The following is a 16,473-nucleotide window of genomic DNA, read 5'->3' on the forward strand; positions in this document are numbered from 1 at the left end:
CATTACAACGAAACTTTTACAACGCAAAATCTATTACAACGCATGCATTTACAATGCAGTCATTACAAGGCATGACACTACAACGCACACTACTACAACGCATACCATTACAACGCAGTCATTACAACGCATACCATTACAACGCAAAAATTACCATCCAACACTTACCCTACTGTTGCACCCCCTGGAGTTAGAATAGTAATTTTAACCGCTACACTATCAAACACTTTCCCTACTGTTGCACCGCCTGGAGTTAGAATAGTAATTTTAACCCCTACACTATCCAACACTTACCTTATATGCAATGTAATGTAATGCGTTGTAATGGTATGCGTTGTAAATGTAGTATGCGTTGTAGTGGAATGCGTTGTAAAGGTAGTTTCTAAGAATTCGTTGTAATGGTATGCGTTGTAATGGTGTGCGTTGTAATGGATTTTGCGGTGTAAAAATGCGTTGTAAAGGTATGCGTTGTAAAAGTGTGCATTGTAACATCATACATCCGCACAAAGCTGATACTGAAATGCGCATATTCTCATAAAAGTGCATTGATTTATCTTCTGCATTTGTTCATATCACTAAAACCTGGCAGACATTCAAGCATGACTGCATATTTATTGGTTAAACAAATATAGAAAAATCCCAGTTTCAGCTTTATTTTTCCCACAAAACCCATAATAAATATGGATTAATACAGATAAAGTTGCCAAAAAATAAATATGGATAAATACAGACGGAAATGTCAAAGAAATAAACACCATAAAACCGGGAGCCCTACTTATGTGTAATAAAAGGGGATTTTAAGGCATGGCAAGTGGTTTTTAATACCAAGTCGAAGTGGAAGTAAACTGCACACACAGGCCCTTCACTGGCAGACCTGAGACAGGGTTGAAAGGCTACTTGTGTGGGTGACACAATCAGTGCTGCATGCCCCTTTGTTGCATTTGGATTACAGATCCCGGGTATATGGTATATCACTTTACAAGGGATGTACAGGTAACTTAAATATGCCAATCAGGTATACACCAAGGTCATCATGTTGAGGGGAGAAACACATACACTTTAGGACTGGTTAGCAGTGGTAAAGTGCTCAGAGTCACAAGGCCAATAAAAACATACAGCAAAGAGTGGAGGTAAGCAGGCAAAACGTTGGGGGAAGATTACCCTAACGTCTAATACCCACCAATCATAAATGCTGGATTCCTTTGGCTGTACTTGTGCTGCTCCCACAAATCAAGATAAGGATACCAACTTAATTTTTCTACTCAGATTTCAATTTCATTCCCACACTTTTTTATTTACTTTTATGTATACTGACTTCCTACATCTGTAAATATTAATTTTTTTAAACAGCTACAGATCCCCAGAGTAGGCATCATGGACTCTGAGTTGTCAGTGGACAAAAGGTTAAGAATTACTGGTCTAAGGGAAAACCTAGAGATCTTGTTGAAAAAATGTTTGAACAGCAGTACCACTTTTTCCCTAACTAGAGAGCCAGGATCAAAGGAGTTGCTTATTTTTGCCAGAAGAGAATAGACAAAATTCATTCTGGAATGGGTTGAATTCTAAACTTGCTTTTGCCGTTCAGGTTTCAATTGCCAAAGGCAGTACTGCAATTGTTGGACATCAGCCTGTGATGAAACTGATGGATAACAATTTGTATGAATTGATTTCAAATAGCTATAAGCACTACTCTTCTCCATGTGACATCTCAGAGTCTCCATACAGAGGTCAAACAATATGGTAACAGTTTGGAGCCCTTGGGACCACAGTGCTCTGGCAGACAGAAGGACCTGGATATACCCAAGTGGGCTTACAATAGCATCATGTGAGAAACTCCAGCACCCTCTAATGTACGCCTGTAGAGAGTGATAGAATAGAAAAGAGTGTCTCGTAATCTGACATATCGAAAGCTGTTGACACATCTGGAAGCACCAGTTTACAAGTTACATTCCATTGGCAGCTTTCAAGATATCATCAGCCAATTGGAGCCTGTCAACTAGTTATTGTGATGTGAACAGCAGCCTGATTGGTAAGTGTGAGTATATATGTTCTACTCAAAATGAGTTAGTGGTTGGATATAGGCAAACTTTTCAATAATTTTGCCAACAAATGGAAGATTAGTAATGTGTCAACATTTTTCAGTATCATTTCAACCAGTGTAGGTTTCCTTTGATGGGGGAGAAAAGTCCAGTTTTCAAACATCCCTGCTATAGTGAGAAGTTATTGTAGTGTATACGTTTGTGAAATTATCAACTATGGGTTGAGAAAATATTTTTATAAAACAAGATCATTCTTGTAGTGAATGGAGTTGAGTGATTTGTGAGACCGGAGACAGAGTTCAGCAGTTGTAATCTCAGACACAAGAGTAAAGGGTGGTATTCCACTGGATGGCTAGAAAGACAATAGAGAATGAGAGAAAGGATTTTAAGTCTAACCTTACAATTGCAGTTTTATGAATAAGGTATTAGTTGAAGGTAGTCCAACCATCGACAACATAGCATGCTTGATGCTGAATATAAAGTCTGATCCAGCTCTGAATTATGAGGCTGTATGAGGTGGATTTGGAGTCATTAAGGACATTTCTATGTTGTCTTCTGCATGCCTTAGGTTTATCCAGAAGACCAGTGTTATGAGAACATCAGCATATCTTCCACTTACTATCTTTCAGGATCAGTATTTACAAAGGAGCAGTTTTCCAAGATAGATTGAGTCTAGAGTGGTATCAGTTGCTAGGTGGATATTTATTTTAATATTCTTTATTTTAAAAGTTTAATGACGTGCGAACTTGACCCGGCAGGGTATCAGAACACTGTACAGCATTGCCTACTGGTCAAGCTTGAGCGGGAAAACACAATTGATACCTTCTCATAAACAGTAGAAGCATATTAAAGACAAAAGAAAATAGACATCAACACCTACATCAATAAGTAGGTTGCATCTTAGGTAGGGGAGGTCAATGTTGTATTGTCATTCCAAATAGTTTGTGAGGTTAGAGTACTATTGTCTCAGTAGCTATTCATGAGCAGGCCTTTGACTTCTTATTCATAGGAGCTCAGCATTAGTTTGAATGAGGGGAGTGAGAAGGTCTTTAGAAGGCAAGTCAGGATATTCTTTCATTTTTTGTCTATCACGATTGGCAGTTTCAAAAGGAGTGAATAGACCAAAAATATTCTGACCAATCAATATTTCTTGGCTCATACACTGACACAATTAATTGTTTGGATTAAGGCTTTCTGATTGAAAAGGGCTTCCAATTGAGGTTGAGTGATTTAATAGCTCTTGCAGACACCCAGAAATGGGGATAATGAAGCATCTTAAAAATATGTAAAGATAAATTAGTACGTTAATTTAGGAGCAACATGTCAATAGTGTGAGCAGGAATACTACAGCTGTTGTAAAAACCTCATTTAGTAGTACATTTGGAAGTGATTAGTCTGAGCTAAAATTATTGCGGCACTGCATGAATTATGCTATCTGGATGGATTCCATGATTTACTTTTACGTTTTTTTTTCTGCCTGCCTTGTGCTATATGCTACAAGAACATGATCGATAGATCTCACCTTAGAGTATTAGCTGCTCCTCACTTTCCTGAACACATCAAGCAGACAGTTAGAGCCCTGGCAGGTTGAACCGGCAGAGATGGATGCCAAAGCTGGAATAAAGCACAGAGCAATTCAGTGCCTAATTTGTATAACAAGAAGTGCTGGTGCTCAAATGTTTTCATAGGAGGCCACCACCCACTTTCCTGGCTCCACCCATATCCGTCATTGGCTCCACTCACTTTCACCTTTGGCTCCAGTGATATGTACCAAGTAAAGAGGAAGAGAAAGATAGAAAAGCATATCCCAAAGGAGAAAGCGGAGATGAAAAAGAGCCTTCAAGAGCGAGAGGATAAAGAGGCAGGAAATCGCGGGGGACAGAAACAGGCATTTATTGGAATTAAAACTAGGCTGCCTTGGGTTTTTTCAAACCACAACATTCGCAACAGACTCATAAGAAAAACATAAAGGCCTACAAATTCAGCGTTAATATTAGACCAGTGTTATTTGGAGCAGCCTAGACACCTCCTACATTACTACAGTAATCAGGCTCACACGTGCCAACCTTTTTGAAAGGTTTTTAATTAGCACAAACTGCATGCCTCACCATCCCAGCCTGGGTACTGCAACATTTTAAACTGTCCAGAGACACATTTACATATAATCATTCTAAATGAGACTCATTTACATAATGAATGGCTGTCCTCAATGCCGGGCAGGGTCCAGCCATGAACAGCCCTGCTTCAGACCCTGTGAAGCAGGCACGCTAAAGACTGCTTGGTGATATATGCACCTTTCCCTGTGCCATAACCTTGCCCACTCAGGTGGCGGGCGTGGAGCACCACAGTGGTTGAGTGGGGAGGGTGAGTTCCTGCGCTCGGGTTGGAGGCCAGGCTGGGCACGAGATGGAGTCCCAGTGTGACAGTCCCTCTCCCCATGGCGCTCTCTCTCCAAAGCTCTCTCTCAGAAGCTCCGACCCCTCACATTGCCCCCGATGGTGCCACCATCCCTGAACAGCTGGATAGGAGGGAGACCCCGAAGAAGGCCCACAGGAAGGTATGGTAAGGGAGAGAACAGTGATGGCCCTAGAGGAAGGTCTACACAGGCATAATAAAGGAGGGCGACCCTTAAGGGGCATTGATTATGAGGTCGATAATGGATATTCACTGAGCAAGAGGGAGACCTCCCAAGAGGGGCCAAGTGGATGGTATGTGAGTGAGGTCTCAGACTAAGGACCCGAATGAATAATGAAGGGTTCTGGTGGTGGGCTGGGGTTGTGACAAGAGGGGTGCTGCAGAGGAGAGGAGAGTCCAGAGGAAGACTCAAATAGAGAGGGGGAGAGCCCTCGGAGGAAAGGAACCATTGCTTTCACTGATGCCCTGCAACAGCTCTGTCCCTCCCCGCCCTCTATACTGGCGCCCAAAATGTATCCTTCATTGGCACCGGCAGAGTCAGCCTCTGAGGGCCCTAATCTCCCCATCAATAATAATAATAATAATCCTGTATTTGTAGAGCGCACAGCTACCCGTAGTAGGTTTCCCGGCCCTAGGGGCCGTCGGGAAGATTAAGCAAGCTATTGCCCAGCGTCACATGGTGCTGGGCAGACCCCTGCCGCCGTTGCAGGGGATCGAACCGCGATCCCCAGCGTTCGGCGACAGTCACCCTGGCCGCTGCGCCACACCTCTTCCATCAAAGACCCCACCCATACGTCTGTCACTGTGTCACATGGTGTGTAGGGACCTGTACTGGGGTCTGTGGGCACCACCTGTGGTACCTCATGGCCTTTGACTCAGTTCAGGTGACCGGGCGTTACCACGTGCAAGAAAAAGCAGCGTTGAGTTTTATTATTACTTACGGCAGATTGTGGCACTGCCTTTATTAAGAGGCCTGCTGCGCTGCTGCTTCAAAGTGCCTGCTTCGATGTCATGCTAACTGGTGCTACTCGTCCACTGCAGTGCGTGTGTGGGGACGTGGTCCACCGTCCGTGGAAGAAAAAGGTTACACACGTACCTGCTGCTCGCCGGAGCCCCCTAGCCTCATAGAATCAAATGCAGTCCAAATAGTGGCCTGCTTACCGGCAAGACTGAACTGAAAGCAAATTGATTTGCATAATTGATATGGATTTATAATCGGACTCGCTGCGCTCTCTAAGCAGCACTGCACAGAAACACTCTTTTTCTTTGCCACAGGATTCTGGAGACTGTAACAGAGTGTGAACAACACTGCAGTAAGCTGGCAATTACTTTGACACATGACGTGCAGTGATTTAACTTGGCAGTGGCAGTGTAGACCCAGCCCTGATAAAAAAAGTCGCTGTTCCTAAGCACTGGAAACCACAGGCACAAATTAAGCACTGGAGCAATTGCATGTAGAGTCTTTAACCCCCATCTATCAAAACCCAATGTGAGACACCTCAGCACCTCTTAAATATTGGGCCCCATCGACGTCATTTGGAGGTAGTCAGGGGTCCTCTAACTTGCTCCCTGTAATAACTACTGCCACTTCCTTGGCAACCCCTGGCCGCAGAGGAGGCAAATATTCTGCCCCCTCTGAGGCCAGCAGTTGCAAAGGAACTGTCAGGGGTAGCAGGGTGTACCCTAGAGATCACAGCTGCGACTCCTGACTACCCCTTCTAAGGTTAAGTTTCAGTAAAGGCACATAAGGAAGTAATAACATTCAGAACATGTCCTAATATGCAACTTTAAATTGAGGTTACACAGCCTGAGAATTCTCTATAAAAACGTGTGATAAAAAGAGATAGAAAGAAAAAGAGACAGGCAGTCCAGGGAGAGACAGAGAGCAAGAGAAACAGAGCTATGTACGAAGAGAGAATGAGGAGAGAAGAAATTAGGCATAAATAGGTAGAGAGTGAGACAGAGAAAGAAACAGAAAGAAATGGAAATAGAGAGAAAGAGAGAGAGAGAGAGAGAGAGAGAGAGAGCTAAGCTAAACCGACAGTTGCATGAATGTCATTTCCCAACTATTTAAAATCCTACATGGATAGCCAGAACTTACTTCGTCATGTTGGTGGCCGGAACTGCACACGTTTTTACGAGTGCCCCTGATAAAAGCTTTGTTTTAGTTCACCAATGTTCGAATTTATATATGTATAATAACAATACCCAACATGGAAGTGCCCAGTAAACAAACATGTTAGAAGGCATAGGAAAATACAATATGTTTGCAGCAATATATTGCAGCATTTTCTTCCAAATTGCTTTGATAAATTACAGCTCTCTGGAGACTATCAAGCCTTGTGTTTCAGAGGACACTATAAATCACTACACACATCCTTAAAAATGCATGTGATGCGGCAAACAATACAGTGCATGAGGTGTAGTAGGCTTGATAAGGGTCCACTACATTGGGAGCTCCTTATTTCTGCTTGTAAGTGAAGTAATTTTGTACTGCCTCTATGTCCCTTGCCCCATCACAATATTTGCTTGAGATGCGCCCCCATCTACCAGCTGGGAGACATAAAAGGGGCTGACATTCCCTGTATCTTCATTTGTGTTTCCTGTCTCAAACCTAGAAGAGTATTTGGGAAAGAAGTAAACAGAAGGAGGTGATGGGACCCCTGTCAGAGACAGACCTCCAGCTTCCCTACAGGAGCATTGCCTTGCCATACTTGATGAAACCGGGGTACAAGGAAACAGTAGGTTTACACAGAGCATTGGACTGTATCCCTCCGTTTATAAAGAAATGCCAGAACTGCAGATTTGAAGAATGCATTTGGTGATCACTTTGCCTTTTAATATGGAATATGAAATTAAGGATAATGATTTTTGGCCAAATTTTCCATGCAGAATAATGATGGGAACATGGCAAAATATGCTCATTTAACCTATGTGTGACACACTTTAGAAGCATCTTGTTTCTAAGCTTTTGCACTGAGAGAATGTGGAAATCCCACTGCATAATTTGTACGAGTGCTTGGTGGTGCTAAGCACCCGCACTTGTTTCTCTGCACCAGCACTTATTGCCGCAAGCCCACCACATTGTGGTGCTTGGTGTGAGCCACCCGGCTGCTATTATACTTTGTATTGCAGTTAACTCGCTGGGCCGGGCTCGAGCTGGGGAGTATTTAACAAAGGGCGACGTCAGCGCACGTGGCTGACGGCACGGAGAGAGCACCTGTGTGGACGTCCCTTATTCTTGCGCTGCTGTTAGTAGTTAGGCCTACCCTGAACATTCCCTAGAAGATGTTGTAGGCCTGACCGCATTTCCAGGAAAGTCCCATGGTTGCTCGCACCCTGGGAAAACTATAGCTCTGGTGTATCTGGGGTATAACATTGGAGACGAGAACGGGATTGAGCCACGCGGGCGGCCATGTGTCTAGTGCGTAGGCTGGCCCTTGCTTTCAATCGGGCTGGTGAGTTGCGGCAGGATGCGGAGACTGTGGTGGACACCTGGCTGGTGGAGGAGACACCGGGCCGATCTGAGGAGCACCAAGTGGTCGGGGCTGTTTGGGCCTACACTGTAAAGGGGAGTGTGGCCTGGTGAAGCGGGAGTGCCATAGAGACATCCGTTCCTGCCTACCCCGGCGGCGCGGTGTGTAGCACCCAGCAGGGATGCCTGATTAACCAGGGTGGGAGGCTGCCCCGAGTGGGGGGGCGGCCGGAGGACGGCCGAGTCGCACAACTGCAAAGTCCAGAGTTCAGTCTGCTTGCGGACCCCTCGACGGTAGCTACGCGCTGGAAGAAGTGGTTGGGGCAGCTGGAAAACTACTTTGTTGCCACCCGAGAGACCGGCGATGAGCTTTATGACCTGTTTCAGGACCTGCCGGATATGGGTGAAAGTGATGACTATGAAAAGGCGGTCCAGGCCCTGAACCGCCATTTTGAGCCGCAAGTAAACCCCGATATTGAACATTTTAGGTTGAGACAAGCGAAACAGCGGGCTGATGAATCGATCGACATGTTCTTTGCAAGACTGCGGAAGTTGGCCAGCACGTGTGTGGGGGTCGATCGAGCCTTTGAGACACGGGCCCAGCTGATTGCAGGGTGCAGGTGAATAGAGTGGCACAAATTAATATTACGGCAGCCAGGGATCACGTTGGACAAGAAGCTCGTACTAGGAAGGTCACATGAGCTGGCAGATGCGCTCGCAGGCGAGATGGAGGCGGCGTTGGCGAGGAAGTCGGCGGGAGCGCAGCAGGTGTTCCCGACGCCTATCAAGGAAGAGAGGGTCGAGGCACTTAAGAAATCTGATGGACGATGAGCTGGAGCTGGGGCCAGGCAGGAAGGGAGGCACCAGAATCGTGAGTGTCGGAACTGTGGCATGGGGGCGCATACTCCGAGAGTGTGCCCGTCCCAAGGAAGGCAATACTTCAAATGCAACAAGTTTGGGCATTTTTCAAAAGTGTGCCAGAGTGGGACACAGCAAGGGGAAGTAAGCCCCCAGGACTGAGAAACACGAAGTCAACTAAGACCGCTCAGGAAGAAGAAGATGGGAACAGTCGCAATCAGCAGTTGTCGGCCACTGAGGATAAGGAGAATAATGTGTTTGTCATTTCACACATCAGGGGGGTGAACACCCCCAAGAGACCCCCGCCTACATGGCAAGTGTGGATCGGGGAGTTGTGCGTGAGGGCGCTGATTGACACTGAGGCGTTCGTGAACATCCTGGACGCTGCACATTGCAGGAAGCTCCACCCGAGGCCACGGTTGATGCCGACTATGGCCAAAATGCTCACATATGGATGAAGTACTTCGATTCCACTACAGGGCGTCATCAACGCAGAAGTGAAGTACAAGGACAGGGTCACCGCCACCCGATTCTATGTCACCTGCGATCATGCCGGCTCATTACTAAGCTGCCACACGGCCAAGGATTTGGGACTGGTGATGTTTGCGAAGCACATACACCAGTCACAGCCGGACAGAATTCTTGAAGAATTCTTGGGACTGTTCAAGGGGTTGGGTTGCCTGAAGAGAGTAGAGGTCCAGCTTCACATCGATGAGTCTGTCAAGCCAGTAGCGCTCCGCCACAGTAGGGTGCACTTCCATCTAAGACCACTGGTGGAAGCTGAGCTGGACCGGCTGGAGCGAGATGGGGTGATTGAGAAAGTGTCCGGTCCTACGCTGTGGGTGTCGCCGCTGGTGATAGCACCCAAGTCGAAACAGCCTGGGGCCATCAGGTTGTGCGTGGATATGAGGCTGCCAAACAAGGCTATCCACCGAGAGAGACACATCACACCGACCATTGTCGAAATTGTGGCTGATTTAAATGGGGCACAATGGTTCTCAAAAGTGGACTTGAACTCTGGATACCACCAGTTGGTACTGGCAGAAGAGAGCAGATACATCACCAATTTTTCCACCCATGTGGGAATCCATTGTTTCAAAAGGCTGAGCTTTTGGGTGTCATCGGTGGAGGAGGTGTTCCAGGAGGCAGTTCGAGAAGCGCGATCAGGCCTAGTGGGAGTCATCAATGTCAGCAATGACATTCTGATTTTCTCGAAGTCGCTGAAGGAACACCATGGGAGATTGAGGGCCACTTTGAAACGATTAGTCAAGCAAGGCCTAACTCTTCTCCAAAAGAAGTGTGAGTTCTATACCAAGGAGATCGAGATTTTTGGACATCGGTTCTCGGCCCAGGGGTTACAGGTGGATCCGGCTAAGGTGGAAGTCATCCCAAAGGTCGCTAACCCTCAGACGCCGTTAAAAGTGCGCAGTTTCTTAGGGATGGCCAACTACTGTGGCGATTCATTCCTCATTTGGCTACTATATCGGAACCTCTAAGACAACTCACCAAAAAGAACAGAGTGTGACAGTGGACCGAGAAGGAAGCACAAGCATTCGCCGACGTGAAGGAGGCGGTGCTGAATGGGCGACTGTGTCCTATTTTCAGCCAGGAGCGGCCACGGAGTTGATCGTGGATGCGAGCACAATTGGGCTTTGGGCGGTGCTTTTACCGAGGAATGATCAGGATGAATGGGTGCCCATTGCGTATGCCAGTCGGGCGCTAACCGCCATGGAGACACGCTATACGCAGATCGAGAGGGAAGCATTGGCCATCCGGTGGGCGTGTCGACATTTTCACAACTACTTGTGAGGACACACATTTACGGTGGTGACGGACCACAAACCACTTGTGCCCCTCTTTGCAGGAACGGCGAGGAATGGGCCTCCACGAATTGAGAGAAGGGCTGTGCAAATTCAGTAATACCGGTTCAAGGTGGTGTACCGCCCAGGGGCCCTGACTACCAAATCAGTACACTATTTGACCAGGGAGGAACTCTCCTGATGTAAAGACTGCTATGCTGTAAGGAGTGCCAATTTGCGGTGACTGACTTCTGAAGAACTGCTTATCTGCTTTGACGAGCTTCCCTGCTACCTGCTGAGCTCTACTCTGCTGAGTATACGAACTGGACCCATCTCACTTGAACCCAGAGTTACTGCAAGGTCTTGCTGGCTCACCTCCTGCTTTCTTAAGTCTCAGGGACACAAAAGACTTCCTGCAATCCTGTGGGTGCTGCTGGACTCTGCCATCTGTGAGTCCTACCCTTGCCTGATGTGCCCCATCAGTCCTGGGCCTCAAAAGTGGGTTCTGCAGTTGATTCGGTAAAAACCGACGTAATGCCTCGACTGCGTAAGAATTTCAGCTGCATTGCCCTTCGACGCCGATGAAGAGGCTGCTCAATGATGAAGAATCCATAGCCTGCATGGCTCGGTGACGACGCTCTGCAAGGCTTGATGACAATGCAATGCATTCACTTCAATGGAGCTCGACGACGATGGCGGGCCCCTTTGCGTGGCTCGATGACTTCACAGTAGACTCTCGACGTAGACAGAAGCTTCCTCCAAGGTATTTCTTCAACGACAGCTGCCTGTGTTCTGTGGCCAACCTGCCCTCCATCGTGGTCGCTTAAACTTTAAATTTTCACGGGTCGCTCATGACCTCAAGTAACCTTTTTTACCGCTAGTGAATTCTAAGCACTGTTTTCACGTTTAACCTTTAAAATGTCATATCTCAACTTCTACTTATTGGATATTTGTCGTTTTGGTCTTGCTTTAATCAGGTAAATATCCTCTATCTCTCTAAACCTGTAAGGGGTATTTTTGTGGTGTTTTCATGTATTTACTGTAATTTAGGATTTGCACAAATACTTTGCACACTTTGCCTCTTGAGTTAAGCCTGACTGCTCTGTGCCAAGCTACCAGAGGGTGAGCATAGGTTAATTTAGGGTCTGTATCTGATTGACCCTGACTAGAATGGTGGTTCCTACTTGGACAGGGTGCAAACCGCTGCCAACTAGAGACTCAGTTACTAACAAGGTATTATCCCAACACTCAGATGAGGCTTTTCAAAAACATCTCAGATTCTCAATTTTAAAACACTATGCAAGGCCCTGGAATACCTTTCAGAAGCAGTTTTAGTCCTTTTCCTTATATTCCCTGGTGTGTAATTCATCCTCTATCATACACTATTTTGGGATGGGTTTGAACTGATTTTTTAGATCTATACATTGAAGTCCCACTTTTCCAAAATAAGATCATTTAGAGAACCACAGGATTGTCTAGCTGAAAGGGAGATGTTATCATCTGATCTTCTAAAGAGCTTTTCTTTATCTCAACCTGGTCCTCTTTTTAAGCTTCCCCTGTCAAACCTTCCTCTAGTCTTAAATTCTTTAAAAACTCATATTTGTGACTGTAGATTCTCCGAATTTGATCTGTCTTACCATGAAAGGTAACATTTTGGTGCCAGTAGCATCAGCTCAAAAATTTGAACAGTTCCCTGATATGCTCTGCAGTTCCCTTTTCTTCTCAATATTGGAAGATTTAGTGAGCTTTCTTTATGATCCATATTTTCTTCCAATAATAGCTTCATAGCTGTTTGGAGCAAAAGAAAGTAAATGTTCCCCTCTCCAAAGGAAGAATTGTGGCATCTAGAAAAACGTATTTAGTAAGAACATTATGCGTTGAACAAAGTCTCTAAATGTGGATGCAAATGGTACACCAAATGTTATGGGATTTTTCTCTGATTTTGCAATGTGACCAATGTACTGTTAGGTCGCTTCACAAAATCTTCAATCACAGTTTGTCACACAGCCAAGTGCAACCAGCAGCACGCCACCATTCATGTTTTAACATCTCCCAGAGGGAAAAAAAAAATCTTTTACAGCAGCCTGTATTCACTAAAGGACCTAGTATAAAAAAAATGTGTTTCTCTTGAAGGTACATCGGGGACCACATGCAGTGATCACCTTGAACGCTGCCTTCTCCCCTCTAGGTCGCCAGACATGATTCACAAATGGCAAGGTGTCCGATGAGGTCACACTCCCTTATGAGAATCAGTTACTATCAGTTACCACCTCCATTAAGTTGTTGGTAACTGATCAATGGTTTGCAAACAGAAATGTGGAAATGCTTTTCTGACTCACAAAAGTGGTTTAGTGCGTTGTACCTAACATTTTTGCATTCACAAACTCTGTAATTTATCAAATCTCAGGGTTGCTAAACACAAATGTGTTTAGTACATTAGACCCAAAGTCGTGATGTTTGACAAAACATTTCTGTGTCACCTTAATTGCAGCAGGCCAAGGATGTATAGCCTCATCCATGACCACCAGTAGACAGTTTCTGTCCACCACAGCACTATTCTATTAGTTGGCTGAATGTTCTCTCCTGGCTGGGATTTAGGAAAATTCCACAAGACATCTTCTTGTCTCTTGGTTAGACGTTTAGTTGGTGCCTTCAGAAATATGTAGACCAGCCACCTAGGCATAATATGTTTGTGCAACATTATAGACTTTAAGCTATCATCAATACACATGGAAGGAGGTTTGGTGTCCCTGTTCATAATTCCATTCTGTGTAAAAACAAATCTTTAATAAAGTTACATTGTGGGTTGCATTAAGTGGCTTTGTTATGTATTTTATTTGGGATCTGGAAAAGCTAGCCTAGCTTTGGTATTGCTCTTGAATAATGACTGGAACAAGAGCACCAGGTGAAGGTAATATCTTGTTTACTTACCTTTAATCTTATGTAATGTCAGTCCTATCCATACATGTACCAATCATTATGACCTGAACCGCTCTCCAATGTAATGACCTTTTGCACGAGGATTTGTTATTTTAAAAGGTGTTGGGAATGTCAGCCCCTTTTAGAGCTCCAAACTTGGGGTGGGAGTGGGGCAGTGGCGGCTCGCATAGGGCGTGCTGCGGGGTGGGGAGGGCAGGGTGGGGGGTAGTAAAGTTGGATATACGATGGTACGGAGGAAAGTAATACTTTCCTCCATTCCGACGTATGTCCGACTATACTACCCCCCACCCTGCCCACCACCCTGCAGCACACCCTATGCGAGCCGCCACTGGAGTGGGGTATATTCAAAATATATTCTGCTAAAGGTAAGATTAACTTCATAAGTAATACTAAAAGAATATGAGTACGAATGAGTAATAAAGATTACTGGTACATAAACAGGTTCATATGCATTTCCGTAGCAAATCTTGCAGCTACATTTTCACTGGCCAGATTTAAACCAGTATTAATCAACCAGTTCCATAGAGACTTTCTGTAAAGGTTTGTTAAAGAAATACACTGCTTGTAACATGTTTTATTTTTCATTTTAGAGAAGCTAACATTCAAAGAAGTGAAATCGCCACAAGAATTTCGACAAGGAGAAGATGCAGAAGTGGTTTGTCGCATCAGCAGTTCACCTGCACCTATGGTGAGCTGGCTTTATAACAATGAAGAAATCACAGGTCTATCAGACAGTAAGTACAGTGTGCGCATTACAAAAATGAATGAGTTGAAAGTAATTACACAATACTAAAAGTATTATGCATGCAAATTTGTCAGACCAATATTCTCCTGAATAATGAAGATGCTGTGCAACTCCTAATTACTGCCAAAGATATACATGCTACTACCACAAAAGTTGTTCAAATGTGTATTTACATCCTTGTTTAGGGTTTTGGCATGCGCCATTTTGTTATTGTTCTCTTAATTAATAGAATTTAGACCCACTACTACCATATGTGGAAATGTTGTGCGATGTAGGTCATGGAGGAGCTGATCCATGCTAGATTTCCACGTAATCCACATAAAATACATTTGCAAATAAATCATTTAAATGAAAACCTTTTCCAGCCAATCCAGCATCAAAGGTAATATTGAAAAATTGGCACCCATTCGAAGCTCTTCCATTCTGATTTATTGCGTTTTACTTTCTCTGCTTCTGATGCTAAATTCACATCCTGTTAATTCAAACGTCCACAGTAACATGTTGTTTGATTGGTTGATCATGCACGAGCGGCTCTATGTGGGGAAGAGATTAGCAAATGTAGCCTTTAGTCTGTCTACAGCATTACAACCCTAATTGGGCCCTGCTTGAGATGTATAGCTAGTTGTGTTTGAATTACAACCCTGTGCATTGTGCTGTTTACATGCGGAGTCACCATGTGTGATTTTCCATTGAACCCATACTTTTCCTATGACTGCTGTGTCCATGGGCCTTTTCAGCTTGCAGTTTTAATATCATTAAGAATTAAAGGCTATGTTTTCGACATTTCATCTGCTTAGTTAATCCCACCGTAATCCATGCTGAGTTTAGTTGAATGGTATTCGAGGTTGATATATATTATTCCATGTTATGAGGTCTTTCCATGCTAATAAGACATTACAATTGTTGTGCAAGTGGCTGCACACAGCAGGGTGAGGAGCTAATGACGCCTGACTTCCCTTTTATTAGGGGAACAACACCATGGGGTTCATACGGTGTTTCTTCCTTAGAATGTAGTTGAATGACCACTGGGAAGACATTCATATTGTAAAGTTTACTTTCATTTGCTGATGTGTTTTTAACGATCTCTTCGTGCAGCTAATGATCAGCCATGGCGTTCTGCTCGGTGAGGAGAAAGATATACACCATAATAGTACGTCTATTTAAGGTTTCGATTTTATTTATTTTTCTCCCAAAAAGGCATTTTACAAATGTAGGCTGCAAATGCAAAGTCATTTATCCCAATGTACATTTTTTGCTGTCGAGATTTTAATATGTTTGTTGTCAGAATGATAAATTAGGGTAACGACTTCCTACGCTTCGTAGTACAATTAGGTAGCATTTATGTACCACCTCGTACTGCTGTATAGGTTCAGAAAGGCATTTTGTTCAAACTGACTCTCAAGTTCGCACTCATTGATGTCATAAGATGTCAAATAAAGATATTTTTATATTTATCTTATTAGGTAGTACTATTGGTATTCTGATGCGTACTTTCAACTTTGCACTGACACTATCAATTTATTCGAATGCAGGTTATACGCATTGATTTTAAAAAAGATCAAAAATTTGCTCCTGACTTTCAAGTAAATGTCAGATTTTGTGGAATTGCTGAGGATTCCAGGAGTACCATTGGGGAGATGCAACCATAAAAAGGTCCTTAGCTCAGTGCTACTTTGCACAGCAAAGTTCAACCTTTATATATGAGTGCCTTCATTTACATATGGGCCTTTATTTACAAACGTAAATCAATGCGGGGCATTATCAAAACATGGATTTACACTTGCAAAGAAAATGGCGAAAGCAGCAACAGGTTTCTGCATCCATTGGCTAGTCAGATTCCATAGGTTCGAGAACCTGCTGATGTGGTTCACAGAAATTAGACTGGATGATTTTTCTGTCTTGGCCAGTCAGATTTGATTTTTATTGTACTGTCATTTTATAGCGTGCCCCATTGCATAAAATGTCGGCTCTTCCAGCCATGTTTGGTGTAAATTCATGCTCCAGTTTCTATGACAAGCGTGAATAGTGCTTGTGCTGTCTCTTTAAGACATACTGTATTCTATTTTGTGGGCTTATAGTCCGCCCCTGCTTTTCATATGTCAGTGTCCTTTATAAAGCTGTGCTTTTAAGTGGTTATTTTTCCGATTTGTTCATCCTCTTTCATTGTTAGTTCCCTCCCATGGAGCAGGCCTCCATTTCTTG

The 16,473-nt window shown here is 44.3% G+C and overlaps 1 protein-coding gene across 1 annotated transcript in view; it reads left to right on the forward strand.

The window, feature by feature from the left end:
* The window catches only part of NCAM2 (neural cell adhesion molecule 2), an 808,853-nt gene that overhangs the window by 18,870 nt on the left and 773,510 nt on the right, over window positions 1-16,473 (forward strand). Inside the window, exon 2 of the mRNA XM_078658362.1 lies at window positions 14,117-14,260. Within this exon, the coding sequence (XP_078514488.1) occupies window positions 14,212-14,260 (49 nt within the window). The 5' untranslated portion in view covers window positions 14,117-14,211. The remainder of the gene's footprint in view (window positions 1-14,116; window positions 14,261-16,473) is intronic.

The sequence above is a fragment of the Lissotriton helveticus genome, chromosome 8 (genome assembly GCF_964261635.1).
Source record: "Lissotriton helveticus chromosome 8, aLisHel1.1, whole genome shotgun sequence".
Lineage (NCBI taxonomy): Eukaryota > Metazoa > Chordata > Amphibia > Caudata > Salamandridae > Lissotriton > Lissotriton helveticus.